Raw genomic sequence first — 25,121 nt, 5'->3', positions numbered from 1 at the left:
GCCTTTGCTCTCCATGTATCACCAACAAGGAACGATAGTCGTGCTTGCTTGCCAAGCACACAACCTTCACATACTTGGCGTGTGGCTTCAATCTGGGGTAAACCACGAACCATTCCTCCACTTGACAACAACTTTAGGCCATTGAAATGAAGATGGCCAAATCGAAGATGCCATTTCCATGACTCATCTTCCATCACACCGATGTTGCAACTCCCAATCTTTGTGTTCAACTTCAACGGGAACATTCGGTTCTTTGACATTTGAACACGTGCAATAAGTTTTCTCCTTGCATTTTTGAGAGTGAGAAACATATTCTCCATATGTATAATGTACCCTTTCTGGAGCAGTTGACCAATGCTTAGAATGTTGCTCTTCATACCTGGTATGTAGTAGGTATCGGAGATGTATTCTTCTTTACCATCCTTCTGGATGATCTTGATCTTCCCTTTGCCTTCAACAGGCAACTTTGAGGAGTCACCAAGACTTACAGATCCATAGGCCCCATCTTTTAGTTCGGCAAAAAACTCCTTCTTTCCACACATGTGATTGCTTGCACCAGAGTCCAAATACCAAACATCTTGTTGGCTACTGGAATCATGGTGTGCTAGCAAGACTGTAAGTTCTTCATCAGTATTTCCACTTGATTCTGCCATGTTGACATGCTCACCATTTTTATGTGAACATTCATTGGCATAATGTCTATATTGCTTACAATTGTGACATTGGATATGCGCCTTTCCTCGAGTAGATCTCCACTCTTGAGACTGACCTCGATTTTTTGCATAGCCTCGACCTCTTCCTCGAGCTCGTCCTCGGCTACGGTTAGATGAACTCCCACGACGTGAGTTCCACTGCCCACGACCTCCATTTGGTTTGTCAATATTCAACTTTGACTCTAAAGCTTGCTCTAGCGTTGTGGGGTTTGCATTCTTCTGAATGCGTTGCTCGTGAACTAGGAGGGATCCTAGTAGCTCCTCTGCGCTCATCACCTCCAAATCCTTGGATTCCTCAATGGCAGTCACCACATGCTCAAACTTAGATGTGAGTGACCGGAGTATCTTCTCCACAACTCGTACTTCATCGAGTCTCTCGCCATTTCTCCTCATCTGATTTACTATCACAATGAGCCTTGAGTGATAGTCAGAGATGCTCTCCCCTTCATTCATGTGAGCAGTTTCAAAATCTGCTCGAAGTGACTGTAACCTCACTTTCTTGACTCGATCTACTCCTTTGTAGATTGTACTGAGTGTATCCCATACTTGCTTGCTTGTTGTTGCTTCTGCAACCTTCTCGAACGTTGAATCTTCCAAACCCTGGTATAGAAGATACAGCGCCTTTTGGTCCTTCTTTCGTAAGTCCTTGAGAGTGTTCCTTTGATCCGCAGTATATACGGCTTCTTGCTCGGCAGTGGGTACAACATACCCACTACTAACAACTTCCCATAGCTCCTGTGATCCAAACAATGCTTTGAATTGGATGCACCATCTTTCATAATTTTCTTTCTTCAATGTGGGAACTTGGAGTTGCACTAAATTGGACGCCATAGCTACTGCACTTGCCAGAATGGTATTCTGGCTCTGATACCAATTGTTGGTATTAAAGTTTACTAACTCAATACCAAAATATGTGGGTGATAAGTTTACAAACTCTATCACACCTCTCACTTTCACTCTCAATAAAATTGGACAAAGAAATAGAGAAAGGAGGGAAGCAACAAGCTTTGGTAAAACACTTGGACTTTGATATATGAAAGAAGTAGCAAGCTTGGTGATAACAAACACTTTGAAATATTAGAAGAGTTTACAACTCTTAAAGCTTACAAGCTGAAAAATGAGAATGGAAATGGGATTTGGATGGGATGATTTAAGCTTAGCAAGATGGCCTATTTATACAAAACAGAAATTGATAAACAATGCAACAACACATGCAATGAATGGGGTGTTTAACATCTTTACACCCTTTAAAACACATGCAAGAACTTTGGACAGTCTAGCACACATATGCAGCTATCTTTCCAGCTTGCAATCAACACTCTTTCGGCTAATACACAGCAGCACACTGCTGTCTTCCTGCTAGCACATCACATGGCAGCACACTTGCTGTCTTTCATCACCATTTCAGCTAGCACATGGAGGAAACTTTAGTCTTTGTAGTTGCAGCATGTGTGGATACAACCTGTAAAGAAACTAACAGCTAGAAGCAACCTTTTACAGCTTGTTTTTATTTGAATTTCCAACAATTCTTATGTTGTTTTTGGGTTTTGTTTGTAGCCTCCGAGTCTACATGTGGCTATTTAATTTTGTTTGGTTTTCAGTGTCAGGGCACTGAAAACAGTGGTGAGTTTTCTTGAGCTTTCTTTTCAGCGTTTGAAGGCCTCTGTGCTGAGGCTCAATGATAACAGTGGTGAGTTTCTTTTTCATAGATTCGTTCTTCCCAGTAATCAAGCTTTATTGAGTGATTTATCTGCTTAATTTGGGGTTGGGGTTGGTTTTTTTTCTGTCTCACCAAGCACATAATTTCCTCCGCTTCATGCATACTGCAAAGTCCCCACGAATTTGTTGTTGACCCATCTGGGTTGATCATGTCGTCACTGGTCATGATTGCAGTTTTGTCGAGGATTCTGAAATTTAGTAAATTGCAACTTTTTGGTGAGCGAAAACATATGTCAATTATTTAGGTCTGTTAGGGTTTTTTGGGCAGTGTTTTTATTGCCGAGTTTTATACACAACATAGATAGTGAAGCTAGAGGTAATTGAGGAATATTTAGTGGTGTGGTAGATATTTCTCAGCAAAATTGAGAGAGTAGTTATATTTTATTTAAATATTTGTATAGTTTTTGGAAGAGATTAAGTTTATGGTACTCCAGATCTTCAGAGACTGATGAGAGCCTATTACCAATCTGCTGCTACTCTAAACCTTCTCAGGGTGATCGTCCCCTGAAGTTACGCAGCTATGCCGAGGGTTACGTAGTGGAACTTGGATTTCACAGATCAGTGAATAGGTATATTTCCTCACTTTTACCATTTTAGAACTTAGATTAGTGATAAATTAATTCGAACCATGTGGCTTGAACTTAAAGCTCTATTTAGGAGAGTGGGCTCTTTACCCCAAAGTTGCTTGCTTTTGGTAATATTTGGAATTGTGCTTCTAAGCTGTTTTTCAAGCTTTGGCCATACTAAATGGAGCTAAATCGAACAACGCTTTTGTTGCATTGTATTTGCTTTCCTAAATCGATTGTTTTTTTGTTGAAAAATGCGAATGGGTTTTGTAGATCAAAGTTTTTAAGGGAGAAAATTATGTTTCAAATTTTAGATATGAATATTACACATTCCAGGTGTTGAATTCATCTTTGTTTTGGTGTACTGTGGTTTTGAATGTCATTTAGTGCAGTATAGCCTTAACTTAATGTAGTTATGTATATCTTAGGTACTCATTTGGATTTTGAGCAGTAAGAGAGGGTTTAGCACGTATTTGAGGAAATGCTAAGAAGTTTTTTGAAATGGCTAGAGTTTGAGATTCTCATACGGAAGCTCCTATAAGTTTTTGGTTTTTTGTGTTGATTCGAACAAATTTCGGTTCTTATATTTATTAATTTTTGTTGTGTGAGTAGTATTTATTAGGCTTGATTTTTTTGAAACACCAGGTGGTTTGGAGACATTTGAAATCATAAGAAGACTGGAAGATTTCAGCCAGGTTTGAATCAAAGCACCAAATGAATTCTTCTTCCAGGTGATGATTAAATGTTCCCAACTTTTTTAGTTGTATAAAGACTTGGGAGATAGGAATTTGTTTTTACTCGTGTTTCACTAATTCTTTGGTAATAGATAAATCTTTGTGAACGGTCTTCTGCTTCTATCAGTACCCAAGGTAAGTTCTTATTAATTTACTTTTAACAGTCAGGTCATTTGCGACCAAATATTATTTTTCAACTTATGCTTGGTTTACTCTTCTTTTGCAGCCTATTTTTTCACACATTTAGTCTTCAGTAGATGGGCTAAGGAATTTCCACGTGGCAGTGTATCAAATTATCATTGATCGAAGGGTATGGCATTGTAAGATCATCTTCTGTTCACTTTGATCACATTATTTGTCAACCGTTTTAGTTTTTTATAATTATGATATTATTTCTTATTTGGCCTCAAGATTAGTGGACTTAAACTTTGTTTATTATCTTTGCAGTAAGAAGAAGACCTTAATAATGTAATAAGAGATAACAATAGTAACTTGACAGTAAATGGTCCATTCTTTTTATTTCTTTTTTTCGTTGCAATGTCCATACTTAGTGTTATTTGTACCTTATGTTTTACCTTTGTTTTTAAAATAAATTTCATTAATTTGGTTGTGGTTTGTTCCATAATAAATGTGTAAAGATGACCGTGTTGTACATTACATAGTTTGGGAATTAGACCAAGTATTTTGATTAATCAGAGTAAATATATTTTAGCTTTTCTTACGTCTTATACTGTCAAGATATAAACTTACGGGTCGTTTACATAAAATTTACAAATTATATCGTCAATTGCAAGTTAGCATATGATCCCGTGATGCATAGAGGAACTAAGAATTAACGGACAATTTTATGTATTGGTGCTTAAATTTCCAAGAAGACGACGAGCTCCATTTTCTTTTAAATGTTAATTTTGTAATGTGGGTTTGTGTTTGCTCAGTTTTTGTGGTGAGAAGGAATAAATTGATGAAACGTAGAGTGGTCTTTTTGCAGAAAGGTATGACCTTTGTATTGGAGCTATAGTGTTCGTTCCTATTGCTAGATTGGCAGGTAGAAACCCAACCTTTTGTTTATGTGAATGTTGGTTTCGTGCTGCAAATATGATAGGCACATTGGTGTGTAAAATTGAAAACCCAGTAACATATGGTATAGGAAATTCTATGATGCATGGACACGGGAGAAGAGCAACGTATCTCATATCCGACACGCGGGGATACGGCTACACAGGGCGATACGTGCGGATACACGATCGATCGAGTCAAGAGATACGTTGTTGACTGATGAAATATGCGTATCTTACTGTTGAGATACGACTATCGTATTTTTCGGATACGTTTTAAACTATAATAAGAGGATAATCACACAAACAAATCAAGATAATTACACTTAATCCGCACAAAATCATGATAATTGACAGTTAATTGAGATTAGCTGAACCGAAATGATTTTGTGACCAAAAATTGAAACGATTTTGAGTATAAAATTCAGATCTACCTGTTTTTCCTCACTCGAACATCAGAACCATCTTCGGCAACTGCTTCTGTCGTCTCCGTTTGCTATTGCTGCATCGTATCTTATGCATTCGCTGGTGAGAGCTGGTAACTGGGTTTCGGATTCCATGCTTTTTTTTTTTTTTTTTTTTTTTTTTTCTTTTCTTCTTCGTCTTCTTCTTCTTCTTTGGGTTAGATTCATCTGCTGCCCTTTTGCTTTTCTGAATCCAAATGAAAAGCTTCTTTTGCTTTTCTGTTTTTGCATACAATAATAATATTATTGTTAGTGGTCTAGAATAATTTAGATTATAATATATTTATATATGTTTTTTTGTTGCTTTGTTGATCTCTTAGCATAAATTTGACTCATAACTTTTTATGCGACTACTTTGGATTGATTCTTATGAATTACATGTTGATAATTTAGGAAAATGAATCATCCTGATAAACATGCGAATGCTAATGTTAACCCAGTTGAGACTGTTGAAAATAATCATGGTACACTGTTAAGTATGTCAAAAAGCTCGAAAGAGTGAAAAATGGAAGAGGAGTTACTGTGTTTCATTATTGTCAAGAGATTTTCAAAGGATCCTACTCTAGGGTGAAGTTTCATTTGTTAAAAATGTTTGGAAATGGGATTGTCTCCTGCAATAAGGTTACTGATGAAGTTCTTGTAGAAATGAAAAGGCTAGTTTGAGAATAAGGGACTCTTTTCTTTTATTTTTTTAAGTCATTTGGATGTTCTTTTTAGTTTTTCAAGTTTGAAGACTAATTTAGTTGTTTAGTGGATTATCTTTTTAAATGTTTGAAGTTTTTTGAAATAAATTTGAACTTGAATAGTATATTTGAATGCTTATTTTATAATATTTAGATATATTTATTTATATTATTTTTTATTGTAGTCTCCTTGTCGTATCGTGTCGTATCCCCATATCGTTGTCTGTGTCCATGCATCATAGAGGAAATTCAAACGAATTTGTAAAGAACTTCTTTTATTGTTTTCTATTGTTTTCTACTATAAAATGAAACTCCTTTATATCTATGGTTCATCACTTGGAACAATTCTCAGTTTTTACATATTACTATATACTAAAACTCAGCGAAAGTGGTACTGTGGATGACCAATAGGCAGACGATTTTGCCCCTGGAATTTTCTTTCGGTTGTTCTTCTCTTTGGTTTTAGGGGCATCGAAATGCCGCTTTTGCCCATTGCTTCCACGCGTCTTGTCATCGATGGAATCCTCCATTTGGATTGTGTGTTCTCGATTTTTCTTTTGCTTTCCGTTGCTTTGGCTGAAAAATCTGGGGATGTTACACCTGCTCCCTTGCTATTCTTTTCCTCTTCTGGACTTTTCTTTTCCATTGACTTCTCTGTCACTATCTCGCAACCAACTACAATACCGATTCACCCTCCATTTCTCCCGCTTAGCATAAGAAAATCAAAGGGGTTCACCTCCGTGGGTTCCGTAAGATGCTGGAAGCATCGTTTGTTTCTCTCTTTCTTCTTCTTTTTTTCCACCTCTTCCTTCGCCGAAGCAACTAAAAATCAAAAACCTACTTGCGGCTTCTTTCTCCCGATTTTGGAGCTTTTTTCTCTCTCTCTCCCCTCCATTGAAGCACCTCCATACACAGGTATCGTTTCTCCCGTAATTATATATTTAATTATTTGAAAGTTAGTTCTTCTGTGTAAATTTCTTGAGCTTTTGATTACCTGCAATTTTCAATTTTCTACGATATAGGATTTTTGGATAATTTCATGATTTAGCGATCCTACTAATTATCAAGTAGAATCAATATGAGGAATAGATTCTTCAATTTCGTAGCTTCCAAGCCTAGACAAGAGATCATATACGCGGTTTTTTGCGTTTGTTTATGTCTGATTTGCACCGATTTTGGTCAGATATATTTCGGATTTTGTTTTCCGTTTGAGCACCGGTTGTTTTTGCATCACTAGGAAGTTAATTTTCTACAACTAAGGTATGTTTTCTAACTGCTATGTTTTGATTTTTATTCTGTGTTTTGATTAATTTTGGATGGAATTGTAACCGTTTGGTTTTGGGTTAGCTCTGTTCCTGTGCTAGAGTTTTCCTGGCTAAGAGGATATTTTGCGGTTTGGTTCCTTGCTTGGTCAATCTCAGATTTACCGACGGTTCGGACGGTCATGTTATTTTTTGGGTAAGTTTCTTCTCTTTTTGTTTTTTCCTGATTTGACAACTCCTTGGTTGGTGTTAGATTAAAAAATGTGTAATTTTTTCGAAGAATTTCTGGTGAGATGGATTGACAAGATTCTTGAGTGAAAAACAGGCTTTTTAGTGCGGTTAAACAGAAATATAGAGCTTTATTGTAAGAAAGTTATGGACGATTTAATCAAATTAATTGTACTGATAGAGATATGGATGAGCCTAATGTTTATTCTTTTCACTCAAACATCATTATACCATTACAGAAAATCAGGAATTTGAACATCAGCTTGCGACTTCGCCGTCGATTTGAACGCCAGCAGCTTCGATGCAGTCCTTGGAGACCCCCTGCCTCCTTTGCCATAGTTGAATTCTTTGCTCATTGGTCAGCTTTTCTAATTTCTATGTAAACCATTGATTTTATTTGGGAAATAAATGGAACCCCTTATGTTTTTTCTTAAAGTATTGATCTTTGAGTGTTACTCAGTAGATATTAGATCGATTGGAGGCTACCCATTTGAAAAAGAAGAGAGATCACATGGATGATGGATCATGTGAGGTTCTCCAATTATTTGAGATTCACATGAAAATATTTAAGTTGTCATAACTAAAATGATCTGAAAGCTTATTGGGAATTGTTGTAATTTGCTTTTCATTGTAGCGTTAATTTCTTAAACTGATTAGAGCTAAAGATTGCTAATTCCATAGCATTCAGTGCATATGCTTATTAATGTCTGTTTGTTATCTTAGAGGCATATGGTGGTTTGGTTGCACCCTGCACATGTGCAGCTGAAGGCTGACCCCAAATTGTTCCCCCTGAAATGATGTTGTGCTTATTTGTAAATTTTGTTGCTCATCTGCATTTCACCTTTTGTTTCTTGATATCTTTTACAGGTGCAAAACGCATAGAGTATTTAAACATCTTCGGGGCCTTGAATGAGAATGAGAATCTGACTGTTTTCGGTGGGGAGAGATTTATTATTCTTTTAATATTTCAATTATGCATTGTGATGCTTGCAACTCTTTGTAGTGGTTGAGTGTTTAAATTTGAAAATCATTAGCCTAATGCAGTTTTAATCACTTGACAGTTTAAATGCAGGTTGTTATATAGAGCTTAGGATTTAGGTTTTCCTGTTCAATCAAAGCTAATTGGACAGAATCATGAATTAATTAAATGTGGTGTCTTCCTTTTTCCCTCTGTTTCTTTTGTTGTTGGGTGAAAGTGAGCATGGGTTTATGATAACCTATTTAAAAGGAAAGATGGAGAGAGAGAGAGGGTACTAAAGTAGGTGCATATAGGGACTCAAAAGTTAAGGCATACTGACAGAGAAAAATGCCCAGATTGGAATGGTAAAAATGAAAAAAAAATGAAAAGAAAGTGAACCCAATAGAATATAGAAAATGAAGTGTTCATCCAATGGAAGAACCCATATGTGGTGTTTATTTTTAGACAAGATGGGAAGATGTAAACAGTTGGAGGTCCATACCATTTTCCAAGTTCTTTATTAATGTGAATGTTTGTGTTATTCTTATTAGGAACTTAAGTGAATAAATCGTTTTCGAATTTGTAAACAAATAATTGCTTACAAAATAATGAACTCTGTTAAACAAAAATAATTGCTTACAGTAGAGAATAACTGTAAACATTATTGAAGTATATCTTTAAATATTTTTAATTTATATAAATAGTTAGGTTGCTATTGCATTCTGTGCCTAAATCAAATCACTAACTTGAACCATGCTCTTTATTTGGGAACTCTGTTTATTTCTTATTTGAATTAGTATGGTTTGTTTTTCAAATTTGATTTTGTGTGATTTCATGGTGTGGTTTGATCAATTAAGACCAACCTGATTTACAGAGGTCTGATTAGAGGTACGCTACTAATTACCTCACTTTTCTCCCAAGAGTATGCTGCTTTTTCTAAAAGGAAAAGATTAGCTTGGTTTGATCTATTATTTGAGTTGTGTAGATTTGGTTTGATCTCTTAATTTGTGTTGTGCAAATTTTGTATGAATTAATTTGGGTTGGGCAGAGGAAGCAAATAATTTTTTAAATTAATAAATTTAGTTTGGTTTGTACATATGCTGATGAATATTATTTACCGAAGCATGAACATGTCAAGAAACTGTTCGTTTCAAACTATTCATTACAACTTTGCACCAACTGTTTTTGTTATGCCTAATGGTTTTAAAACCCGCAGCATCGCGCAGGCTCCTTTGCTAGTATTGTATAATTCTCTAACAAACTCCACAATAGCTTTTGGCTCAGAAATATTCACAATTGTCTTCATCCGAAACGAGCCAATTAATTGTATACCATCACCTTCAATCATTGAGAACTTCAACATGTGCTTCAAATCTAGATCAAAGCTAGATTAACCTTTCATATGGTACGTAAATTCAATTTGCAAAGAAAGCAATCAATGCTTCTTCTTTTGGTTTTTTTTAATTTTTTTTAATTTTATTTATTTATTTTACAATAATACTAGAACAAGAATAACAGGTTGAATCCTGTGAATGTCATTAAAATTTTATCTCCGATATAAACAGGTTTTTGCCAATTGTTATTTTTGAAGGTTATGACAATTTATGCCATCATCCGGTGTTACTATTGGAGAAGATTGCTAATCAAAATAATAGGTACATTGCAGTTTTCTTTGAAGTATCTTATTAAATTTATTTAAAAACTGCAAAAATTACTCAATTTCTTTAGTAATTATAAAAATCATTCTTCTTCTTTAACATTCTTATTTATTTGTACTAACAGCTTCTATTTTTTCAAATCATAACAGAGAAGCATGTACATCATCACAAATAAAACGAAAAAATTGTGAAGCGACAGTCAATAAAATTTTCAGGTACTAATTATTATGTGTGTAAATACAATTGTAAATAATCCACCTAATATGAATGCATATATTTTACATGTTTTTTAAACCTGCAGCAACGCGTAGGCACTATTACTAGTATATACTAAAGCCCAACGGGAAAAGATGAATGGGAAAAACACTGTTCCAATGTACAGTGAAGTGGCGAAATTACGCCTTTTACTGGGCAATTTTCTTCGTCTTTTCCTCACTTGCATAGTGAATTGACCAATTTGCCCATCTTTGATACGTGTTGCTCAGTAATATGTGGCTCACTCTCCTCGTTCCTCCTCCGCCTCTTTCTTACTGCACTGCTTCCTCTGCAGTTTGAACCGCTTCCTTTTTAGCTTCACTTCTAACTGAAACCAAAAAAGTGATTCTTTTCAACATATTTGTATAAATTCGTTCATGCACTTGAAATTTTATGTTTGATTAGTGTATGTTTTCATTATTAGATCATATCAAGCTCTATTCGTGCCCACTTCTATTCCTAAGAGCCTGTCTTCTGTCCATGGCGACAACGGAGGCTAAGCCTAAAGCCAAACCAGAACCAAAAGAAATTGAAGATAGTTCTGAACCTCTTCTCAAATACAAGGTAATTAAAACTTGAAAAAAAAAAATTAAAGATTATGACTTTCACATGTTTATAACATCTTCTTCTAATTCTGTTCTAAAATTGAAATTATGAATCCTTATAAACAATCCTCAGGGAAGACATCTTCCCGATATGCTTTGCCACAAGCACTTGTATTGAAGCTGGAAGATGGGACGGGTCTTCTCTTCCCCTCACAATCTGAAAATGCCTAATAAAGAGTGAACACTGCCAATCTTTTGATAACTATGAACTTACATAAATTTAGCTTCCAAGAATCTCTATCTTTTGAACAGTGAGCAATTAAACACTCTCAATCTTTTGATAGCTATGAACACTGCCAATTTCTATAAATCTAGTTTTAATAATTAATGTTTTCTCTGTGTGTGTGATCAAAATATTTAAAGCATTCGCAGCAATGTGCGGGGCACTTTTGCTAGTGATTATGGAACGAATTAACACTGCCAATTTCTATAAATCTAGTTTCAATCATTTATGTTTTCTGTGTGTGTGTGTGTGTGTGTGTGTGTGTGTTATCAAAATATTTACAGCATTCATAGCAACATGCGGGGCACTTTTGCTAGTGATTATGGAACAAATTATTATAGGAGAAGATAAGATAAGATAACACTACATGATATTTGGAGTTTTTTTAATATTAATTTGTGAATTAAATGATAAATTGAGTAAATGAAATATAAAAATTTAATAAAAGAATGTTTGATCAAAAGTTGCTTTTATAACAATTAATATTGCGGTCTACTGGTATTTCTCTGCTAAACCCACGATATCAATGATTAAAAAAAAAAAAAAAATTGAGCCAAAAGCTATAGATGTTTAATATAAAAAATTCAAAATTGAACCACCTATATCAAAACGCCTCTTATAAATTGGTTGGAGAGCCAATGCGTTACAGCAACAAAGACTAATACTAGGAATCCCTCGGCCACAAGGCTTACAAACAGCTTAAAAGATGAGAATACAAACAATAAGAAGAGCTCAAATTCATAATTTTTCATTTCTAACTTTTTATTTTTGGCTACTCCAACCTGTATTTCCTCCCGACTTGATGGCCTCGACATCTTCAGCATACAGAAGGCTGATCCCACACTTTTTCACCTCTAATCCGTAATGGCTGTAGACTTCCACAGCGTTGAACTCAAAACAGGCCTCAGTGACAAGTTTGTAAAAAGAATTGGAGCGATTTAAATTTGCTCCCTCTCCAAGTGAAAAGGCACTATACCACACAAATATGTTACTGAAATGGAAACGAGCAAACATATCCCCATCTTCATTTAAAGGATAATGGGAAGGATAAATGGTTTCATGGCTTTCACCACTATTAGTTTTAAAATTGCACGAGCATCCAAGCTTCAGATTGCTATGAAAAAATTTGGGAGGGAGAACAGATAGAGCAAAACCCAAAAAATCTGTACAATACCAATTTCGAGGAAGCTTGATAGTTATCGAAAATCCTTCATTTTGATGGCAGAACCAATTTGGAATTTCATTTCCTGCACATACAGTGCTAACTAAAGTCCGAGCAGAGTCGGTGCTACCTAAAGTCCGACACCAGGTAGGGATAGATGAAGTCATTTCCTGTAACATCGATGCATGGAAATCAAGTAAATTATTCAACACGTGAAAAAATGGCATAAAGGAGATATGAAAGTGTGTGCTAGTGCGTGCGTGGGTGAGAGAGAGACCATGACAATTTCTTCTTCTTTATGTTGCTGAGTTTTCAATGGCCCAGTTGCCACTCGCATAATTCTTAACTGTGTGTCAGCCATTATATTGGTCCTTGCATTTTCATCCAAGTTTCCGCAATCAGCAAAGTTAAAACGCCCTCGAAACAATTCATGTTTATCCCAAGCTTGTGTGAGTGAATTTCTTGAACTTGAAACTGTCTTCAGTGAAATGCAGCCACTTGCTTCAAGACAACATAGCACTGGGAGCTCTGGTAAGAATTCTAGACTTGTGCACTCTCCCAGATTCAGCCACCTAAGCTTGTCAAGATCTTTAAAATAAGAAGGAATTCGAACCAATCTTTCACAGCCAATAAGCACTATATGCTCAATTTTTTTACTGCGAGAGAGATCTGGAACTTCAGTCAGATGCACGCAAAAACTTAGTTCAATCACTTCTAAGTTCCCAAGATTCTGTAACAAATTAAAGAAAAATGGAAAGAAGAACATTATTGACTGCGGCCGAATAGGTTATACAAAGAACAAAAGTTAGCATATATATACCTGGTTTTTACTCCAGAGTTCTGCCCCAACAAATCTAGATCAAAGCTAGATTAAGCTCTCATATGGTACGTAAATTCAATTTGCAAAGAAAGCAATCAATGCTTCTTCTTTTGGTTTTTTTAATTTTTTTAATTTTATTTATTTATTTTACAATAATACTAGAACAAGAATAACAGGTTTAATCCTGTGAATGTCATTAAAATTTTGTCTCCGATATAAACAGGTTTTTGCCAATTGTTATTTTTGAAGGTTATGACAATTTATGCCATCATCCGGTGTTACTATTGGAGAAGATTGCTGATCAAAATAATAGGTACGTTGCAGTTTTCTTTGAAGTATCTTATTAAATTTATTTAAAAACTGCAAAAATTACTCAATTTCTTTAGTAATTATAAAAATCGTTCTTCTTCTTTAACATTCTTATTTATTTGTACTAACAGCTTCTATTTTTTCAAATCATAACAGAGAAGCATGTACATCATCACAAATAAAACGAAAAAATTGTGAAGCGACAGTCAATAAAATTTTCAGGTACTAATTATTATGTGTGTAAATACAATTGTAAATAATCCACCCTATATGAATGCATATATTTTACACGGTTTTTAAACCTGCAGCAACGCGTAGGCACTATTACTAGTATATATTAAAACCCAACGGGAAAAGATGAATGGGAAAAACACTGTTCCAATGTACAGTGAAGTGGCGAAATTACGCCTTTTACTGGGCAATTTTCTTCGTCTTTTCCTCACTTGCACAGTGAATTGACCAGTTTGCCCATCTTTGATACGTGTTGCCCAGTAATATGTGGCTCACTCTCCTCGTTCCTCCTCCGCCTCTTTCTTACTGCACTGCTTCCTCTGCAGTTTGAACCGCTTCCTTTTTTGCTTCACTTCTAAACGAAACCAAAAATGTGATTCTTTTCAACATATTTGTATAAATTCGTTCATGCACTTGAAATTTTATGTTTGATTAGTGTATGTTTTCATTATTAGATCATATCAAGCTCCATTCGTGCCCACTTCTATTCCTAAGAGCCCGTCTTCTGTCCATGGCGACAACGGAGGCTAAGCCTAAAGCCAAACCACAACCAAAAGAAATTGAAGAGAGTTCTGAACCTCTTCTCAAATACAAGGTAATTAAAACTTGAAAAAAAAAAAATTAAAGATTATGACTTTCACATGTTTATAACATCTTCTTCTAATTCTGTCCTAAAATTGAAATTATGAATCCTTATAAACAATCCTTAGGGAAGACATCTTCCCGATATGCTTTGCCACAGGCACTTGTGTTGAAGCTGGAAGATGGGACGGGTCTTCTCTTCCCCTCACAATCTGTAAATGCCTAATAAAGAGTGAACACTACCATTCTTTTGATAACTATGAACTTACATAAATTTAGCTTCCAAGAATCTCTATCTTTTGAACAGTGAGCAATTAAACAGTCTCAATCTTTTGATAGCTATGAACACTGCCAATTTTTATAAATCTAGTTTTAATAATTAATGTTTTCTCTGTGTGTGTGTGATCAAAATATTTAAAGCATTCGCAGCAACATGTGGGGCACTTCTGCTAGTGATTATGGAACGAATTAACACTGCCAATTTCTATAAATCTAGTTTCAATCATTTATGTTTTCTGTGTGTGTGTGTGTGTGTGTGTGTATATTATCAAAATATTTACAGCATTCGTAGAAGGGATCTGATTTCAAGAAGAAGGATTTGATTGATCTTTACAGCCAGTGCAAGGGGAATATGAATAGGATTTAGCTTTATTTATCACTGCATTTATCTTTTTGGTCATTTGGATTCCTGTTTCTGTTTGATACTTGCAGACTGTTCTATTCAATTATAGGTTCTGATCCTAAACTCAAGTCACACCTTTTCAAGGAAATTCTTATGAGGCAATAGCTACAGGTGCACATATGTTTATTAAGCTTCAGTTTCATAGTGAAATTTCTGGGATTTTGGTTCATGTTTTTATTTTAGGTGCTTGGATATAATGTTTATATTTATGTGATTGAAGGATTACATGGATTTCGAATGATTCATTAGACATATTTATATTTATGTGCTTGGATATAATGTTTATATTTTTTCACCCCAGCATCAACAAATTTCAACATATATAAAAAAAGTGATATTTTTTTCAACATATTTGTATAAATTCGTTCATGCACTTGAAATTTTATGTTGATCAGTGTATGTTTTCATAATTAGATCATATCAAGCTCCATTCATGCTCACTACTATTCCTAAGAGCCCGTCTTCTGTCAATGGTGACAATGGAGGCTAAGCCTGAAGCCAAACCAGAAAATTGAAGAGAGTTCTGAATCTCTTCTCAAATACAAGGTAATTAAAACTTGAAAAAAAGTATATATATATGAGCACCAATAACAAAAGATTATGACTTTCACATGTTTATAACATCTTCTAGTTCTGTCCTAAAGTTGAAATTATGAATCCTTATAAACAATCCTCAGGGAAGACATCTTCCCGATATGCTTCGCCAAAGGCACTTGTATTGAAGCTGGAAGATGGGACGGGTCTTCACATCCCCTCACAATTTGAAAATGCCTCTCAATTGAATAAAGAGTAAACACCGCCAATCTTTTGATATGTTTTATGTATGTATATATTATCAAAATATTTTAAGCACTCGCAGCAATGCGCGGAGCACTTTTGCTAGTGATTATTATGAAACGAATTATTGCAAGAGAAGATAAGATAAGACCACATTATTTTTGGAGTTTTTTTATATTAATTTGCAAATTAAATGATAAATTAAGTAAATGAAATATTAAAAATTAATAAAAGAATGATCAAAAGCCTAAAAACTATAGCAATTAGTACTATGATCTAGTATTTCTAGCTAAACCCATCATATAGATTGGTAAAAAAAAAAAGGCCACAAGGAATAATAAATTAAGTAAATGATAAAAGTTTGGTCAAAAAAACCAAACTCACAAGGAAACTTTTATATGATCTAGTATTTTATGTTTGATTTGTGTATGTTTTCATTATTAGATCATATCAAGCTCCATTCATACCCACTTCTATTCCTAAGAGCCCGTCTTCTGTCAATGGCGACAACGGAGGTTAAGCCTAAAGCCAAACCAGAACCAAAAGAAATTGAAGAGAGTTTTGAACCTCTTCTCAAATACAAGGTAATTAAAACTTGAAAAAATAATAATTATGAGCACCAATAACAAAAGATTATGACTTTCACATGTTTATAACATCTTCTAATTCTGTCCTAAAATTGAAATTATGAATCCTTGTAAACAATCCTTTGGGAAGACATCTTCCCGATATGCTTCGCCACAGGCACTTGTATTGAAGCTGGAAGATGGGACAGGTCTTCTCTTCCCCTCACAATCTGAAAATGCCTAATAAAGAGTGAACACTGCCAATCTTTTTATAACTATGAACTCACATAAATTTAGCTTCCAAGAATCTCTATCTTTTGAACAATGAGCAATTAAACAGTCTCAATCTTTTGATAGCTATGAACACTGCCAATTGCTATAAATCTAGTTTCAATAATTTATTTTTTCTATGTGTGTGTGTGTGTATATATTATCAAAATATTTAAGGCATTCGCAGCAACATGCGGGGTACTTTTGCTAGTGATTATGGAACGAATTATTATAGGAGAAAATAAGATAAGACTACTTGATTTTTGGAGTTTTTTTATATTAATTTGTGAATTAAATGATAAATTAAGTAAATGAAATATAAAAATTTAATAAAAGAATGTTTGATCAAAAGTTGCTTTTATAACAATTAATATTGAGATCTACTAGTATTTCTCTGCTAAACCCACGATATCAATGGTTTAAAGAAAAAAAAAAAAAAAACAGAGCCTAAAGCTATAGATGTTTGATATAAAAAATTCAAAATTGAACCACCTATATCAAAATGTCTCTTATAAATTACTTGGAGAGCCAATGCGTTTTAACAACAAAGACTAATACTAGGAATCCCTCGGCCACAAGGCTTACAAACAGCTTAAAAGATGAGAATACAAACAATAAGAAGAGCTCAAATTCTTAATTTTTCATTTCTAACTTTTTTTTTTGGCTACTCCAACCTGTGTTTCCTCCCGACTTGATGGTCTCGACATCTTCAGCATACAGCAGGCTGATCCCGCACTTTTTCACCTCGAATCGGCGAAGGCGGTAGGCATCCATAGCGTTGAACTCAAAACAGGCCCCAGTGACAAGTTTGTAAAAAGAATTGGAGCGATTCAAATTTGCTCCCTCTCCAAGTGCAAACGCACTATACCACACAAATACGTGATTGAATTCCGAATAAGCAACCACTCCCCCTTTTTCATTAAAAGGATAATGGGAAGGATAAATGGTTTTATGGCTTTCACCACTATTAGTTTTAAAATTGCACGAGCATCCAAACATCGGATCTGTATGATAAAATTGGGGAGGGAGAACAACAGATAGAGCAAAACCCAAAAAATTGCACGAGCATCCAAGCATCATATCTCCATAATACAATTGGCGATCGAGAACAACAGATAGAGCAAAACCCAAAAAATCTGTACAATACCAATTTCGGGGAAGCTTGATAGTTATCGAAGATCCTTCATTTTGATGGCAGAACCAATTTGGAATTTCATTTCCTGCACATACAGTGCTAACTAAAGCCCGACAAGAGGTAGGGATAGATGAAGTCATTTCCTGTAACATTGATGCATGGAAATCCAGTAAATTATTCAACACGTGAAAAAATGGCATAACGGAGGTATGAAAGTGTGTGCTAGTGCGTGCGTGGGTGAGAGAGAGACCATGACAATTTCTTCTTCTTTATGTTGCTGAGTTTTCAATGGCCCAGTTGCCACTCGCATAATTCTTAACTGTGTGTCAGCCATTATATTGGTCCTTGCATTTTCGTCCAAGTTTCGGCAATCAACAAAGTTAAAACGCCCTCGAAACAATTCATATTTATCCCAAGCTTGTGTGAGTGAATTTCTTGAACTTGAAACTGTCTTCAAGTTCGGGCAGCCACTTGCTTCAAGACAACATAGCACTGGGAGCTCTGGTAAGAATTCTAGACTTGAGCACCCTCCCAGATTCAGCCACCTAAGCTTGTCAAGATCTTTAAAATAAGAAGGAATTCGAACCAATCTTTTACAGGCATAAAGCACTATATGCTCAATTTTTTTACTGCGAGAGAGATCTGGAACTTCAGTCAGATGCATGCAAAAACTTAGTTCAATCACTTTTAAGTTCCCAAGATTCTGTAACAAAGTAAAGAAAAATGGAAAGAAGAACATTATTGAATTCGGCCGAATAGGTTTCCAGAGGCACCATAGTTCATACGAAGAACAAAAGTTAGCATATATATACTTCTATAAAAAAAAACATAGAAAAAAGAAGAGGAAGCATATATATACCTGGATTTTACTCCAAAGTTCTGCCCCAACAAAGCTGCCGGGCATTCGAAGCTCAACAAGATTTTGTGGAGAAAAATTTGATGGAAGAGATTTCAACGGGTATCCCTGCCAGTAAAGATACCTGAGAGAATTGGGAAGAGACTGAAGACCTTGAGAAAGGTCCAGATTGTTGTTGTTCAACTTGTCAAAGAGATCAGCATGATAAACCTGTTGCATCCATTTTGCACCAAACTTAAAGAAACCCTTGTGCATGAGCCTTCGACGAGAATCATGAATTATCAACAATCTTAAATTAGACATCTTCTCGAAGGGTGATCCACATAATTCCAACGGTGTAATGTTAGACGTGTCAAAGGATATGCATTGAACTGTTGAAGTTCCCTGGAAATCAAGAGAAAATAGTATAATGAGAATAAATGTACAACACAGCTTACTAAAAACTACTTTTGTTGACGTATGCTTATACAAAATGAGTTTCCATGGTCCCGTCATAGAAAGTTCATGATTTTTGGTTCTTACCGTATCATTCTCCAGTACATGATAGACATCATCAGCAGCCCACAACCTACTACGTTTTCCTGGCTCGTCCTTGCATTGTTCGTGAACAATTGTCCGGCCCATTTCATGCACCAAATCATGCATCTCTAAGCAATTCGTCTCTGAAATTGATATGAGAGACTTGTCAATGAGAATTTGGATTCCCCGAATACCTAATATTCTTTTTGCGTAATAAACATCTGCCCCTTTCAGAAAACATGCAATGTCAAGAAAGCATTCCTTCTCATTTTCTTCTAATCCATCGTAACTAAGTCTCAACACATTCTGAACTTTTTCGCTAGGAAATTTTTTCAATCTGTTCAATTCTTCATCCCAGTCTTCTTCTGTATCGCAGCGACGGAATAAGGCACCCAAAGTTTTAAGAGCCAATGGAATGCCTCGAATATAATGTATCACCTTTCTTGAAAACTCTGTATAAACTGTCGTAGGAGACTTATTTTTCAGAGCATGCAAATGAAAGAGCTGAAGAGCGCCATCATGTTTCAATCCCTTGACCTCGTAAATTTTGTCATCAACCACCTTTTCATCGAGTAAGCTCCGATCTCGAGTTGTTATAATGATTCTACTTCCGACACCAAACTCAAGATCATCTCCAACTAGAAGTTCTAATTGCCTTGAATCATTCACGTCGTCAAGAACAATGAGTACCTTTGTATGACGGAGCCTCCCTTTAATAAGCTCTGATCCTATAGATGGAGTCTTAATATTTATATTTTTATCATCTAAAATCTCACGGAGAAGTTCATTTCGTAAGTTATATATTCCGTCTTTTCCTTCGGAATTTTCTCTAACATTTTTAAGAAAACAGCAAGCTTCAAACTTGGAAGAGAGTCGGTGATATACAACATCAGCAAGGGTGGTCTTGCCAATACCACCCATGCCCCAAATACCTACAATGCAAACATCCGATGAATCAAGGCATAGTAACCATTCAATTTGCTCAACTTTGGTTTCAATTTCAACTAGGCCCTTTAAATTACTTGAGCTTTTGCAATCCAATTTGTTCAATATAACTTGGACAAGTTTCTCAATGGAATCAGCCTCTGTCCTGGAAAATATAAGTAACCACGAAGGAAAAAAATAGTTACTAAGTCCTGCATTAATGAATCTTGTTTGAAACAAAGGTCACAAGTAAAAAAATTCTGCAAGAGTTGCAAAGTTAGTTACCCGGCTTTGTTTGAATAATCATAACCAGATAGGTTGGCAGCTTTCTGCAAAGCATCCCTCCACTTAAGCACCTTGTCCATACCTTCTTCAAGCTTGAAACGTTCTTCAAGCTTGGCAAATGCATCTGCATAACTCCCCTGTTGTTTTCGTACATCCTGTGGACTGATGTTGTAAAAAACGGGTATAACAAACTGTCCATCCCTTTCCTTGCATCCTAGTATATGCACGAGTTCATCCAGACACCATGTGGAAGAAGCGTAGCTTTTTGAGAAAATGATCACCGAAAGCCTTGATTTCTCAATAGCTTCTAGAAGGGCAGGTCTGATTTCATCCCCTCTCTCAAGTTTGTCATCTATGTAGGTGTGAAGTTTCTTTCGAAGTAAAGCAGCATGAAGGTGGCTGGTGAAAGTGTTGCGGGTGTCCTCACCTCTGAAACTAAGAAACACATCATACTTTCTTCGAGGTGACGAGATAGCAGCAGCAGAGGAAGAGGAAGAAGCCATACTAATAACCTGCAAACCCCACAATTTATATTTCATAACCTGCAATCCATCCATATATATTATTCATAACCTACAAATCCATCCGGATCTATTTCATAACATATACACTGAATTCGAATCTCCTTCCCCAATATAATCACTTCTATCAACAAAAAAATGAAAAAAACAATTTTTCTATCTTGGTGGGTTTCATAAACATTCTGAGGGACCAAAAAGTCATCACAAATTAACAGTCGTTATACAATATTATAAGAAATGTAAGAGAAGACTATAATTATATGGTAATTAGTTCTCCAAGTGTAATTAAGTCAGTGAGAGTACCTCTGAATCAGGAAAGAAGTTGATTGGGAAATATTAAGATCTGGAGAGATCGAATATGAAAGACTGATCAACTTGAAGCTTTTCCAGAACCCTGATGAAAATAATCCAGCGAAAGAGAGAAATACAGAAAGAAACAAGTTGGAAGAGAGATCATGTTGTCTCTAACTTCACTTGTGTGGTCGTTGACTTACCCAGGTGTGGGATAAGTCGAATCATACAGACGTATTGCTGTTGGCAAAAGAATTTTTTTTTTAATTTTTCGGGAAATCCTTCCCGTGGAAAGGAACATAATTTTATTGCGGCAATAATTTACAAATCAAAGGCCCATTTGAAAGGAACAAAATTTTATTGCAGCATTAATTTACAAACCAAAGGCCCATATACACTTAAACAAAACAAACGTGTATGCAGAAGACATTTTTTGAATCACGGCATACTACGCAGACTTACATATTTTAAATGTATTTATATGCATAAATTGACAAAAGAAAAGTCAAATATTTAAAGTAAATGAATAATCTTAGATCATGCTAGAAGAAACCCCTCATAAATCAATTAAAACAGCTGAATCCACATAATAAAATCGGTCTCTATTGAATTTATATTAAGAATAGAGAAAATAATATTTAATAAACAACTGATTGAATCACATTATAGATAGCCCATTGTGAGGTTAAGCCCACCCCCTCCCCTTAGTGTAGATAATATCGTTTGTTCAAAAAAAAAAAAAAAAACAATCATTTGACAACAATTTAATCACATTATTATCCGCGTGCCAAAGACCTTTTTTTTTATAACCAGTATTACAGCCTCTTAAGATGAAAATTGCATTACTCCAATTTGGAACTTGCCACTCTTATTCCTGAAACACTTAAAAAGTAAACTGTATGACTTTTCCTCTATTTTAGGTCATGTGTCAATGAGTACCCCACCATTTAGACAACCCTTTTTCTAATTATGATCCTCATATATATAAATAGTTGATTTTTCAAACTTGTTGAAATTTGATTAGTTCAACTTTATCATCTTTTGAAATTTCTACGGAAGAATAATCCTTCGGATGCCAAAAAATCTTTTGGTATAGCCAAATGATACGACAATCGTCATTCCTAACTTATATTGTATGTGTGTTGACTGTTGGGTATCCCAAATCCATGAAGTTCCTTGATTCACTAACCATTTGGCTTCCAAATAAGTATAATCTTATTCTACATTTTCCTATCTTCATTTTGATATATTATGAGTCGAATTTGGTTAATAAACGATTAAGTTATGAAGCTTTGAAAATTGCCCAAAGAGTTTTTAATAGAATGGCCAAAATGATGAATGGTAGACAATCTCAGTGACCATTTCTATTGATTTTTGATCTCAGAAACCAAAGTGATGTGTTATGCAAATCACAGGGACCATTTTAGTTATTTAGTATAGAGCATGAAAGCATATAAAATTGGAAGGCAAAATAAGCAAACAAGAAGAAATGGGATGGAAGTCGCGGTCAGATTGTGCCAAATAATTGTGCAAAACAACAAGAAAAAGGAAGTGATGGGCCCATTTGAATTGAAAAAGTTAGCAAAACACGGCAAAGTTAGAATTTATGATTAAATAAATAAATAAAGATAGTTCTTATGTAGTCCTCAAATGTGAGGAAAATTTTAGGGTCCGTTTGATATTCTATTTGAAATTTTTTATCATTTCTCAAAATATTTCTTAAGAACAGTTCTTGAAAATAATTTTTTTTAAGACTAAAAAACTTGATTGGTTTGCGATTTAAAATTTTTAAATCTTATGACTTAAACTAGATAAAGAGATCTAAAAAGAGGGGGTCGCAGGAGAGGAAGAATGAGGAGAGAGGAGGAAAGAAGGTAAGAGATGATTGAAGAAAAGAGAAATAAGAGAGAGGATCAGACGAGATAGAGAGGAAGAGGAGTGAGAGAAAAAATCGAGAGAATAAAGAGAGCGGATTGAAGGAAAGACGAAAAAGTAAAAAAAAAAAAAAAGGAGAGAGAAAGAACATATTCATTATCAGGATTATGTGGAAAGAATCGAGAATTTATATTAATTTATTTAGTTTAGTTTTAAATTAAACTAGTTATGAAGTTAGGAATTTAGGAATTTATTTATTTAAAATCTGTAGACCTTTTGATGTCACAATTTATATTTTTGAATAGAGTCCGATCTCACGAACGCATAGGCGCAAACCATTCGTGAAACGAAGTTATAACGAAAGAATTATTAACGTTTAAAATCAGGGCTATTTTGGTAATTTTATTTCCATTTAGAAGGCTCCAGAAATCTGGAGCCATGAGTTGTGCCACGTGTGTGGCTATGATTGAAGAGAAAAATAAATGATGGATGGTTGTGATTAAAAGAAAAGAATAGAAAGGAGGAAAAGGAGGAAGGAATTGAGGGAGGGTGACCAATGGGGAGAGAGAACCGGGAGGAGAAAGGAGAGAAAAGAGAAACGGAGGATCAGGACCCGGGTCTTGGTGACCCGACCCGATCGGCTCCCATACATATTTCTGACGGGTTTTCACCCTTTTTTTCTGGTGAATTACATCAAACAACCACTTGAAAACCCCTCCACGACCTTCCCTCTTCCTATTACATCCCAAAAATATAGGGATTTGGACTTTAAATCGGGAGAAACCGCACGGTGGGGTGCGGCTGGTGTGTGTTCGAATCAACTAAATCTGAAGCTAAATACGTCCATCTCCACCACCATTAGACTCCCCTTGAGGTGGAATGAAGCCCAAACAATGGTAGGGGCGGCAGAGCACCGGAGGTGAAGTTTTGAGGCCACCCATTTATAGGGTTTTCCGGCAGGTTCGAGGAAAATTGGAGCCTTTCCAGGCCAAATTGGACTTAGACGCAGGTATAAAGTTTGCTCTACTCTTTGAGATCTTCATTTCTGTAATTTTTGAGAATTTTTAGAAATAGTTGAATTTTCCGGTGAGCGGGGGCAGCTGACTGCCATCCGCGGCGGTAGGTGCGGCGGCGCACAGCCAGGGAGCCGACATTGTGTTTTTATGTGAATTTCATTATTCTAATTATGCTTTTGAGACCTAACTGTTGTGGTTTGAATATTAATACGATTGTGGTATATGTTGGACTAAATGAATATATTCGGATTTGGTTTGAATTTTTGAAATGTGAACTACGAATGGCTTGATCCCTATTTAGGATACGTAGACAGTTTAACGAGATGTTAGATGAAGCCATACAATAAATGGGATTAAATAAACGAGACAAAGCTTTGATTGAGAAATTGAACTAAGTAAGGAGTTTGGAATCTTATTATAAAAGTAAATCTTATGTTTTGTATATATAAATTCTAGTTATAAATTGTGTGAACGTTTAATAAATTTAAGCAGGAAATTATGTAATTATGGAATTTGGACAATTGAGTTTGATCTCGTGTTGGGAAATAGAGTGAATATGAAGGTATTGGTGTTAAAGTAAAAATATAAACGTACGATTTGCTAAGTAAGTTTGGTGGATACTTATGTGAGTAGTTAGGAAATTTTTAATTAAAGAATAAAGTGTACTGATAATAAATCAAACAAGAATATTGAATTGGGCCTATCATTGGAATTATTTCCGAAAATAAATATTTCGGGGCCGGGGCATTATAAGAGGAGGGAGAGAAAAAAAAAAAAGGAGTGAGTTTAAGTTTAAAAACTTGAAAAACTTACTTTTTATATTTTTAGAAAATAGACTATATTTTTTGAGTTAGTCTTGAATTCAGTTTTTGAAAATAGTCTTACCAAACAAGTTTTTAAGGTCTAAAACTTGAAAATTGTTTTTCAGTTTAAAAAGTTGGATTCAAGTAGAGTACCAAACACGCCCTTAAAGATTCTATTTAGTCCTTCTCCTATAGGAACTGGAGCTCCGCCCCATTAGAAGACACAAAGTCCTCAAATTTAAGTACATACAGTAGTAGAGAGTGGTAGGGATTCCATTGGAAATGCTCTTAAATCTTGATGTTTGTACAAATAACTTGTTGTCACACTTCTTAAGAATTACTCTAGCCATACTAGTAGATTGGTGCGAACATGA

General features: G+C 35.2%; 2 protein-coding genes and 3 long non-coding RNA genes across 14 annotated transcripts; 3 read left to right on the top strand and 2 right to left on the bottom strand.

The window, feature by feature from the left end:
• Positions 1 to 3,596: 3,596 nt before the first annotated feature.
• Positions 3,597 to 4,251, top strand: LOC137723570 (uncharacterized). Its single transcript, XR_011066940.1, has 3 exons — positions 3,597 to 3,729; positions 3,825 to 3,867; positions 3,959 to 4,251. It is a non-coding gene; the product is annotated as an uncharacterized lncRNA (long non-coding RNA).
• A 1,962-nt stretch (positions 4,252 to 6,213) lies between these two features.
• LOC137724468 (uncharacterized) lies at positions 6,214 to 11,276 on the top strand. 7 transcript variants are annotated; one of them, XR_011067407.1, is made up of 7 exons: positions 6,214 to 7,392; positions 7,664 to 9,270; positions 9,599 to 9,787; positions 9,974 to 10,037; positions 10,190 to 10,255; positions 10,720 to 10,859; positions 10,974 to 11,276. It is a non-coding gene; the product is annotated as an uncharacterized lncRNA (long non-coding RNA). The 7 variants fall into 7 exon arrangements; XR_011067406.1 differs by having other exon boundaries at positions 6,215 to 6,849; positions 7,118 to 7,392; positions 7,664 to 9,787; positions 10,974 to 11,275; XR_011067405.1 differs by having other exon boundaries at positions 6,215 to 7,392; positions 7,664 to 7,782; positions 8,292 to 9,787; positions 10,974 to 11,275.
• A 198-nt stretch (positions 11,277 to 11,474) lies between these two features.
• LOC137724467 (disease resistance protein RPS4-like) lies at positions 11,475 to 13,163 on the bottom strand. The gene is made up of 2 exons (XM_068463211.1): positions 12,563 to 13,163; positions 11,475 to 12,455 (listed from the first exon to the last, which is right to left on the bottom strand). Exons 1-2 carry the CDS (start codon positions 13,049 to 13,051, stop codon positions 11,886 to 11,888), a joined length of 1,059 nt encoding a protein of 352 aa, XP_068319312.1. The 5' UTR covers positions 13,052 to 13,163; the 3' UTR covers positions 11,475 to 11,885.
• Positions 13,134 to 14,573, top strand: LOC137724469 (uncharacterized). Of its 2 annotated transcripts, XR_011067411.1 has the most exons (5): positions 13,134 to 13,170; positions 13,355 to 13,418; positions 13,571 to 13,636; positions 14,101 to 14,240; positions 14,356 to 14,573. It is a non-coding gene; the product is annotated as an uncharacterized lncRNA (long non-coding RNA). The 2 variants fall into 2 exon arrangements; XR_011067410.1 differs by lacking the exon at positions 13,134 to 13,170 and having other exon boundaries at positions 13,235 to 13,418.
• Positions 14,574 to 17,017: 2,444 nt separating this feature from the next.
• On the bottom strand, positions 17,018 to 21,220 carry LOC137724466 (disease resistance protein RUN1-like). 3 transcript variants are annotated; one of them, XM_068463209.1, is made up of 6 exons: positions 21,066 to 21,220; positions 20,242 to 20,753; positions 19,036 to 20,122; positions 18,517 to 18,897; positions 17,908 to 18,360; positions 17,018 to 17,800 (listed from the first exon to the last, which is right to left on the bottom strand). In XM_068463209.1, the coding sequence occupies exons 2-6, from the start codon at positions 20,742 to 20,744 to the stop codon at positions 17,156 to 17,158; spliced, it is 3,069 nt and encodes a 1,022-aa protein (XP_068319310.1). In that variant the 5' UTR covers positions 20,745 to 20,753; positions 21,066 to 21,220; the 3' UTR covers positions 17,018 to 17,155. The 3 variants fall into 3 exon arrangements, with proteins under 3 accessions (XP_068319310.1, XP_068319311.1, XP_068319309.1); XM_068463210.1 differs by lacking the exon at positions 21,066 to 21,220 and having other exon boundaries at positions 19,036 to 19,964; positions 20,055 to 20,122; positions 20,242 to 21,051; XM_068463208.1 differs by lacking the exon at positions 21,066 to 21,220 and having other exon boundaries at positions 20,242 to 21,050.
• Positions 21,221 to 25,121: the final 3,901 nt, after the last annotated feature.

This window comes from Pyrus communis, chromosome 2 (genome assembly GCF_963583255.1).
Source record: "Pyrus communis chromosome 2, drPyrComm1.1, whole genome shotgun sequence".
Classification (NCBI taxonomy): Eukaryota; Viridiplantae; Streptophyta; class Magnoliopsida; order Rosales; family Rosaceae; genus Pyrus; species Pyrus communis.
Note: the sequence above shows the minus strand (reverse complement) of the source record. Positions and strands in the feature narration are given on the sequence as shown.

Bases quoted from the DNA above. Each gene is read 5' to 3' on its own strand.
- LOC137724467 (XM_068463211.1), bottom strand. From the start codon at position 13,051: ATGTTCTTCTTTCCATTTTTCTTTAATTTGTTACAGAATCTTGGGAAC. The intron at 12,456-12,562 runs GTCTCTCTCTCA...TCGATGTTACAG, and splicing joins AAGAAGAAGAAATTGTCATG to GAAATGACTTCATCTATCCC.
- LOC137724466 (XM_068463208.1), bottom strand. From the start codon at position 20,798: ATGGATGGATTGCAGGTTATGAAATATAAATTGTGGGGTTTGCAGGTT. The intron at 20,123-20,241 runs GTAACTAACTTT...TATATTTTCCAG, and splicing joins GATTATTCAAACAAAGCCGG to GACAGAGGCTGATTCCATTG. The intron at 18,898-19,035 runs GTAAGAACCAAA...CTTGATTTCCAG, and splicing joins ATGTACTGGAGAATGATACG to GGAACTTCAACAGTTCAATG.